The sequence below is a fragment of the Coregonus lavaretus genome, assembly GCF_964263955.1.
Source record: "Coregonus lavaretus genome assembly, chromosome: 16".
In the NCBI taxonomy this organism is placed as follows: domain Eukaryota; kingdom Metazoa; phylum Chordata; class Actinopteri; order Salmoniformes; family Salmonidae; genus Coregonus; species Coregonus lavaretus.
In genome coordinates, this window is record NC_140003.1 from 23938861 (window position 1) to 23948895 (window position 10035).

Consider the following 10035-nt stretch of genomic DNA (forward strand, 5'->3'; position numbering starts at 1 on the left):
GCAATGCCAAGCGTCAGCTGGAGTGGTGTAAAGCTCGCCGCCATTGGACTCTGGAGCAGTGAAAACGTGTTCTTTGGAGTGATGAATTATGCTTCAACATCTGTCAGTCCGACGGACGAATCTGGGTTTGGCGGATGCCAGGAGAACGCTACCTGCCCGAATGCATAGTGCCAACTGTAAAGTTTGGCGGAGGAGGAATAATCGTCTGGGGCTGTTTTTCATGGTTCGGGTTAGGCCCGTTAGTTCCAATGAAGGGAATTGTTAATGCTACAGCATTCAACGACATTCAAGATGATTCTGTGCTTACAACTTTGCGGCAACAGTTTGGGGAAGGCCCTTTTCTGTTTCAGCATGACAATGCCCCCGTGCACAAAGCGAGGTCCATACAGAAATGGTTTGTCGAGATCGGTGTGGAAGAACTTGACTGGCCTGCACAGAGTGCTGACCTCAATCCCATCAAACACTTTGGGATGAATGAGAAAGCCGACTGCGAGCCAGGCCTAATCGCCCAACATCAGTGCCCGACCTCACTAATGCTCTTGTGGCTGAATGGAAGCAAGTCCCCGCAGCAATGTTCCAACAAGCCTTCCCAAAAGAGTGGAGGCTGTTATAGCTGCAAAGGGGGACCAACTCCATGGTAATGGCCATGATTTTGGAATGAGAGATGTTCAACAAGCAGGTGTCCACATACTTTTGGTCATGTAGTGTATTTTGTAGAATTTTTGAGACCTCATTCTAAACATTATCCCAAATATGAATCACTAGTGTCCAGTCAACTTCCCCCAAACCACAACATCCCAGTTCTCTTCCTCATTTACAAACCCAGAGAAATGCAGCTTCCTGTCTGACTTAAGTCTACATTTTCAGTTCCACCACATGACCATAATTTAAGAGAACTTCTGTTCCCCTACAGTCATCATCTGTTTCCCAATTTCCTCTTGGTAGTGATGAGTGAGTCACTAGCTGAGAAAGTACACAATTGGTGACAAATTGACAGTAGAAATAGGCCTAATCCGATCATCAGATAAACTAAAATCTTATTTTGATCAGATATGACATTTTGAGAAATGTTGGGGAAACCTACATTCTGTATCTTCAAATGTTTCTGTGGGTTCCCTTTAGGAACTCTCTGTTCCTGTCTGTTAGATCTCCATGTACTAAAGATGGCACAACTAAATAATGGCAGATGCTGGTATGTGGTTCCTTTGTGGTTCCTACTTCTCAGATAGAGTTCAATGTGTCAAATCGGAGGGCCTGTTGTCTGGACCTCTGGCAGTCTCTATGGGGGTGCCACAGGGTTCAATTCTCGGGCCGACTCTATTCCCTGTGTATATCAATGATGTCGCTCTTGCTGCTGGTGACTCTCAGATCCACCTCTACGCAGACGACACCATTTTGTATACATCTGGCCCTTCATTGGACACTGTGTTAACAAACCTCCAAACGAGCTTCAATGCCATACAACACTCCTTCCGTAGACTCCAACTGCTCTTAAACGCTAGTAAAACTAAATGCATGCTCTTCAATCGAACGCTGCTTGCACCCGCCTGCCCGACTAGAATCACTACTCTCGGCGGGTCTGACTTAGAATATGTGGACAAATACCTAGGTGTCTGGTTAGATCGTAAACTCTCCTTCAAGACTCACATTAAGCATCTCCAATCCAAAGTTAAATCTAGAATCGGCTTCCTATTTCACAACAAAGCCTCCTTCATTCATGCTGCCAAACATGCCCTCGTAACACTGACTATCCTACCAATCCTTGACTTCGGCGATGTCATTTACAAAATAGCCTCCAACACTCTACTCAGCAAATTGGATGTAGTCTATCACAGTGCCATCCGTTTTGTCACCAAAGCCCCATATACTACCCACCATTGTGACCTGTACGCTCTCATTGGCTGGCCCTCACTACATATTCGTCGCCAAACCCACTGGCACCAGGTCATCTATAAATCACTGCTAGGCAAATTCCCACCTTATCTTAGCTCATTGGTCACCATAGCAACACCTGGTATGTGGATCCTTTGTGTACAAAATACATCAAAAATCTAATCTATACCAGGCAGTCGTTGGAGCTGCATTTCATCGGGTTTGGCCTAAATACTACAGTAGCAAAAAATCGTAAACTTCTAACTTTGATATAAGAGTGTACTAGGTAGAAATAGGAGAAGTGTGACTTGTCATGTCAGATTATAACTCGATTAGGAAATAATCTCCTTCATTTGAGAGTCAGGCACACCATCTTTGGAATAACAGCAACATGTAACAACCCCTGCCTGCATGCACATCCCTGAGGGGTCTCTAAAAATTTTAGTGCTTTAAAATGTTGAAATCAGATGGACCGCTGCACACAACTCTAACAAAAACTCATACGGAGTGATCTCCGTTTATGTACTTCTCGAATTCTAGAAACCCCTGACTCAGAGGGGAAACTTTACAAACACTTTCCTCTTTAGGGCCATATTTAACAGTCAGCTCTGGGAAACTACAGCCATGATTTCACTGACATTCTAAATGTTGTATTACACTGTTATGAAGTGTTTTGATTATGTAACACCCGTAGCCACGTCACGTTTGTTTTAGAGAGACAGTCATGGGATGTTCCTAGATGACTAACTAACCACTTGACAAACTTATGACAGATGCCCTTTGCTTTAATATGCTTTATATGTTGTTTGCTTTTATGTTTCCAACTCTTTTTGTCACCTGATAGTGTGTTCTGGGTGTTAGCTAACTATTTTAAATCAGATGGCGTACTGCATTAGCACCGAACAGCCCCTGCGATATGCAACTTTTCAGGGAGGTCAGGAACCAATATACACAATCATTTAGGAAAGCAAAGGCTAGCTTTTTCGAACAGAAATGTGCATCCTGTAGCATTAACTCCAAAAAGTTTTGGGACACTGTAAAGTCCATGGAGAATAAGAGCACCTCCTCCCAGCTGCCCACTGCACTGAGGCTAGGAAATACTGTCACCACCGATAAATCAACAATAATCGAGAATTTCAATAAGCATTTTGCTACGGCTGGCCATGCTTTCCACCTGGCTACCCCTACCCTGGCCACCAGCTCTGCCCCCCCGCTACAACTTGCCTATGCCCCCCCCGCTTCTCCTTCACCCAAATTCAGATAGCTGATGTTCTGAAAGAGCTGCAAAATCTGGACCTCTACAAATCAGCTGGGCTAGACAATCTGGACCCTTTCTTTCTAAAATTAGCCACAGAAATTGTACCAACCCCTATTACTAGCCTGTTCAACCTCTCTTTCGTATCATCTGAGAACCCCAGAGATTGGAAAGCTGCCGCGGTCATCCCCTCTTCAAAGGGGGTGTAACTCTAGATCCAAACTGTTACAGACCTATATCCATCCTGCCCTGCCTTTCGAAAGTATTTGAAAGCCAAGTTAACAAACAGATCACCATCCATTTCGAATCCCACCGTACCTTATAATAATAATAATAATATGCCATTTAGCAGACGCTTTTATCCAAAGCGACTTACAGTCATGTGTGCATACATTTTTGTGTATGGGTGGTCCCGGGGATCGAACCCACTACCCTGGCGTTACAAGCGCCGTGCTCTACCAGCTGAGCTACAGAGGACCACAGAGGACCACCTTCTCCGCTATGCAATCTGGTTTCCTAAACGATATTATAACAGCGATCGATAAAAGACAGTACTGTGCAGCCGTCTTCATCGACCTGGCCAAGGCTTTCAACTCTGTCAATCACTGCATTCTTATTGGCAGACTAAATAGCCTTGGTTTCTCAAATGACTGCCTCGCCTGGTTCACCAACTACTTCTCAGATAGAGTTCAATGTGTCAAATCGGAGGGCCTGTTGTCTGGACCTATGGCAGTCTCTATGGGGGTGCCACAGGGTTCAATTCTCGGGCCGACTCTATTCTCTGTGTATATCAATGATGTCGCTCTTGCTGCTGGTGACTCTCAGATCCACCTCTACGCAGACGACACCATTTTGTATACATCTGGCCCTTCATTGGACACTGTGTTAACAAACCTCCAAATGAGCTTCAATGCCATACAACACTCCTTCCGTAGACTCCAACTGCTCTTAAACGCTAGTAAAACTAAATGCATGCTCTTCAATCGAACGTTGCTTGCACCCGCCTGCCCGACTAGAATCACTACTCTCGGCGGGTCTGACTTAGAATATGTGGACAACTACAAATACCTAGGTGTCTGGTTAGACCGTAAACTCTCCTTCAAGACTCACATTAAGCATCTCCAATCCAAAGTTAAATCTAGAATCGGCTTCCTATTTCGCAACAAAGCCTCCTTCATTCATGCTGCCAAACATGCCCTCCTAAAACTGACTATCCTGCCAATCCTTGACTTCGGCGATGTCATTTACAAAATAGCCTCCAACACTCTACTCAGCAAATTGGATGTAGTCTATCACAGTGCCATCCGTTTTGTCACCAAAAGCCCCATATACTACCCACCATTGTGACCTGTACGCTCTCATTGGCTGGCCCTCACTACATATTCGTCGCCAAACCCACTGGCACCAGGTCATCTATAAATCACTGCTAGGCAAATCCCCACCTTATCTTAGCTCATTGGTCACCATAGCAACACCCACCCGTAGTATGCACTCCAGCAGGTATATCTCACTGGTCATCCCCAAAGCCAACACCTCCTTTGGCCGCCATTCCTTCCAGTTCTCTGCTGCTAATGACTGGAACGAACTGCAAGAATCTCTGAAGCTGGAGACTCTTATCTCCCTCACTAACTTTAAGCATCAGTTGTCAGAGCAGCTTACAGATCACTGCACCTGTACACAGCCCATCTGTAATTAGCCCACCCAACTACCTCATCCCCATATTGCTATTTACAGTGGGGGAAAAAAGTATTTAGTCAGCCACCAATTGTGAAAGTTCTCCCACTTAAAAAGATGAGAGAGGCCTGTAATTTTCATCATAGGTACACGTCAACTATGATAGACAAATTGAGAAATAAAAATCCAGAAAATCACATTGTAGGATTTTTTATGAATTTATTTGCAAATTATGGTGGAAAATAAGTATTTGGTCAATAACAAAAGTTTCTCAATACTTTGTTATATACCCTTTGTTGGCAATGACACAGGTCAAACATTTTCTGTAAGTCTTCACAAGGTTTTCACACACTGTTGCTGGTACTTTGGCCCATTCCTCCATGCAGATCTCCTCTAGAGCAGTGATGTTTTTGGGCTATCGCTGGGCAACACAGACTTTCAACTCCCTCCAAAGATTTTCTATGAGGTTGAGATCTGGAGACTGGCTAGGCCACTCCAGGACCTTGAAATGCTTCTTACGAAGCCACTCCTTCGTTGCCCGGGCGGTGTGTTTGGGATCATTGTCATGCTGAAAGACCCAGCCACGTTTCATCTTCAATGCCCTTGCTGATGGAAGGAGGTTTTCACTCAAAATCTCACGATACATGGCCCCATTCATTCTTTCCTTTACACAGATCAGTCGTCCTGGTCCCTTTGCAGAAAAACAGCCCCAAAGCATGATGTTTCCACCCCCATGCTTCACAGTAGGTATGGTGTTCTTTGGATGCAACTCAGCATTCTTTGTCCTCCAAACACGACGAGTTGAGTTTTTACCAAAAAGTTCTATTTTGGTTTCATCTGACCATATGACATTCTCCCAATCCTCTTCTGGATCATCCAAATGCACTCTAGCAAACTTCAGACGGTCCTGGACATGTACTGGCTTAAGCAGGGGGACACGTCTGGCACTGCAGGATTTGAGTCCCTGGCGGCGTAGTGTGTTACTGATGGTAGGCTTTGTTACTTTGGTCCCAGCTCTCTGCAGGTCATTCACTAGGTCCCCCCGTGTGGTTCTGGGATTTTTGCTCACTGTTCTTGTGATCATTTTGACCCCACGGGGTGAGATCTTGCGTGGAGCCCCAGATCGAGGGAGATTATCAGTGGTCTTGTATGTCTTCCATTTCCTAATAATTGCTCCCACAGTTGATTTCTTCAAACCAAGCTGCTTACCTATTGCAGATTCAGTCTTCCCAGCCTGGTGCAGGTCTACAATTTTGTTTCTGGTGTCCTTTGACAGCTCTTTGGTCTTGTCCATAGTGGTGTTTGGAGTGTGACTGTTTGAGGTTGTGGACAGGTGTCTTTTAAACTGATAACAAGTTCAAACAGGTGCCATTAATACAGGTAACGAGTGGAGGACAGAGGAGCCTCTTAAAGAAGAAGTTACAGGTCTGTGAGAGCCAGAAATCTTGCTTGTTTGTAGGTGACCAAATACTTATTTTCCACCATAATTTGCAAATAAATTCATTAAAAATCCTACAATGTGATTTTCTGGATTTTTTTTCCTCATTTTGTCTGTCATAGTTGACGTGTACCTATGATGAAAATTACAGGCCTCTCTCATCTTTTTAAGTGGGAGAACTTGCACAATTGGTGGCTGACTAAATACTTTTTTCCCCCACTGTATATTGCTCATTTGCACCCCAGTATCTCTATTTGCACATCGTCTTCTGCACATCTATCACTCCAGTGTTAATACTAAATTGTAATTATTTTGCACTATGGCCTATTTATTGCCTTACTTACTACATTTGCACACACTGTATATACATTCATTTTCTATTGTGTTTTTGACTGTACGTTTTGTTTATCCCATGTGTAACTCTGTGTTGTTTTTGTTTTTATCGCAGTGCTTTGCTTTATCTTGGCCAGGTCGCAGTTGTAAATGAGAACTTGTTCTCAACTGGCTTACCTGGTTAAATAAAGGTGAAATAAATAAATAAAAGGTGACTGGCAGTTAAACTTGGTATGGCAGCACTCGTCAAGACACTTATGCGTGGCTCCTTCTAAGTGTTACTTTAACTGCCAGTAAATGACACTTTTGACTGGACTGTGTTGTTTGAGAGCTTGGTGAAACAGATTTCACAGACTAAGACATAAGTGGCCCCTAGCCAAAATTCCACAGAGGCAGTAAGTCAGTTACCATTTATTACAGGTACATGTTATTCTATGGTGGCTGGATTGTAATGATTACTCAAAAGACTTGGTGAAGAGAACATACTGAAAAGACAGAAACATTATGTTCTTTCTGTGTGTCAGAGAAACTGTGAGGCCAACCTATATGATGACAGATGTAAACATAGGGAATAATTGTGATGGTTTACTTGTTGTTCAGACCCTTTGTGGGCCAAGCATCATTGTCTTACGTGTAGGTGTGACACGTGTCTCTATGATGACTTTCTCATGGTTTAATCATTTACAGTAGTCTGGGGTCCTGATATTCTACTGAGTAGGAAATGGTGATAAAGCGAGGGTATTTTAACTATTCTTATCTAGTTATTGGCCCAACAACAACATTGAAACTAGGTCAGTCTGAGGGAAACTTGGTATGTCTGAGGGAAAACATTTAAATGTTTGTTTGTTTCCCTTTCTTGTGGTTGATTTGGTTGGGGGGGGAGGGGGGCTTAGCTGATCAACTTTGATCTTTGATTTCTCATCAATATCTTCTCTTGAAAATGTTATTGGGATTTATGTGTCAACAATCCACAACTTCCTGCACTTTGCAATAAAACAATTCTGGGGAAATATAATTTTGGAATGGAGACATGCAATTGTAAAAATATACATGAAGGAAAGTACATTGTGTTCCAGTACATTATTGTCAACTGCCATTTGGAACAAAACAACTCACCCTTTTTGTCCATTAGCCACATAAATAGCAGCCAAGGTGCGAACCCCACTGGCCCCCATAGAACCAGAACGGCGATATCAGATTTGGCAAAATCGTACGCGTGCATGGCAGAGTTCTGAATTGGGCCCCAAGTGTTCCATACTATCCCTTGCATGAACGCCAACAAGGAAAACAGAGTCAGAACCAGCCATCTTCTCCCGTAGACTTGGCTGTAAACTGGCTGAATGCTCGTCTCGCGGTTAGGATGAACAAGTAGAGGTTCCCTTTCGCCCTCGGTGCTCGATGCAGCACCCATCGCATTTGATACAATGTAGCGTTCGTTCAGAAGTGATTTAGTCCGCGCGAGATGTCCAATCTTCGATTACATAATGGCAACAAATGTACCGGTATCTAACTTCAATATCAGTTGCCCAGAGACACAATAACAATCGATGTCATTGCTTCAATTCAAACTTCACTGCGCATGCCTGGACAGTCACGGATATGGTCACAATTTTGAAACCGAAACCTGGGGTGTATGCATTACTATTATTTGGATTACGTTAAAAAACGTTTCGTCTGTTACTTCACCAACGTAAAACTTTTTGCAACGACAAAAAAATGTAGGTCCCTCCCCGTTTGGTTTCTTTTGCTATTTTTGCTTCTGTTCGGTTCCTAAAGTAAACGGTAAACGATTTCCGTTGCAAAACGTTTTGCAACAGATGAAACGTTTTCCAGCAGAATCCGACTAATGAATACATTTACGTCATTTAGCAGACGCTCTTATCCAGAGCGATTTACAATTAGTGAGTGCATACATTTTCATACTGGCCCCCCGAACCCAAAACCCTGGCGTTGTCAGCGCCATGCTCTACCAACTGAGCTACAGGGGACTACAACCCCGTTCTCATCCATGTTGGTCCCTTCCTCAATAGATGTTAACTCAATAGATGTTAACTGGATTTTCATCCCTTGTTGAGTCGGAATGGCCCCTTAGTTCAACATTACCTTATCCATGAAAAAAAAGAAAAGCATAGAGATAGATAAAGGACTCATGTTTTTATGAGTGCCATTATGGCGCACGTGACAGCATGGCCAGCGCCATTGAAGCAATCTCCATCTTGAAGTAGTCCATTTTCTTCTTCATGATTGGCTGATCGGCCTGTTGGACAGGGCCACAAGGAGGGATCAGCCAATGAAGTTGGAAGTCCCACTCAGTTGACGACATTAAAATGGTGGAAGCACTCAATGGCGCTGCCCTCGCTAAAATAGCCTTTTTGCCACTAGAGACCTCTATCATTCTCAATGGGAAAAAATAACCTCTGAGAAGCCAGCAAGAATAAGGAAGACCTAGCGAGAATAAGGCTGTGACCTACGCGATTTCCCTTCAAAATAAAAGTCCCGCAATAAAGATGTTTAAAAATAATAATAACAATGGTTGAAATTCCTTCTTTTTTTTGGAGGACATGTTAGCAGACGTACTGTTTTTTAAAAGTATGAAAAAATGAAAACAGTTGATTATGGAAGCCCATTTCCGCCACGAAAAAATATAAGAATGTTGATACTACCTTGAAATTTCGAGATAGTATTTAGACACTTTGACTTGCCTATCTAAAAATGTTGAGATACTAATTGTTTAGACAGGGATTGGAACCAAAAAAAAAATCCAATCGTTTCGTTCTGAACAGAACCATTTTTTTGGGGGGGGGTCCTGTTCCACTGTTCTGACCAGCAAAATAAAGTTCTGAACTGGTTCGAACCAAAAAAATAACGATTTACAGTGAGCTCCATAATTCATTGGACAGTGACAATATTTTTGTTATTTTGGTTCTGTACTCTAGCACTTTGAGTTTGAAAGGATACAATGACAATGAGGGTGAAGTGCAGACTGTCAGCTTTAATTTGAGGGTATTTTCATATATATCGGATGAACTGTTTAGAAATGATAGCACCTTTTATACATGGTCCCCCCATTTTAAGGTACTACAAGTATTTGTTAAATTGGCTTCACAGATGTGTGTTGTTAGGCAGGTGTATTCATTTGTGTCGTTAGTGAATGCAGGAGAGCTGTTGATGAATAGCATTGATTCTAGACTTTGCTATTGCCTTTGGAGGTTGTTGTTGTGGTGTGACAACATGAGGAAGACAGCAGTGTCGATGCAAATGAAGCTGGCCGTCATAAGGCTCAGAAATGAAAATCAATCAATCAGGAACATTGCAAAAACCCTGGCCATGCCCAAGTCAACAGTTTGGTTCATCATTAACAAGAAAAAAACAACCGGTGAACTCAATTATGTCAAAAGACCCGGTAGACCGAGGAAGACCACTGTAGTGGATGACCGGAGAATACTCTCTATGGTGAAGAAAA

The 10035-nt window shown here is 43.0% G+C and overlaps 1 protein-coding gene across 1 annotated transcript in view; it reads right to left on the minus strand.

The window, feature by feature from the left end:
• LOC311144067 (solute carrier family 49 member 4-like) overlaps positions 1 to 8108 on the minus strand; it is a 61452-nt gene extending 53344 nt beyond the window's left edge. The window contains exon 1 of the mRNA XM_084180019.1: positions 7689 to 8108. Coding sequence (XP_084036145.1) covers positions 7689 to 7983 — 295 coding nt within the window. The 5' untranslated portion in view covers positions 7984 to 8108. The remainder of the gene's footprint in view (positions 1 to 7688) is intronic.
• Positions 8109 to 10035: the final 1927 nt, after the last annotated feature.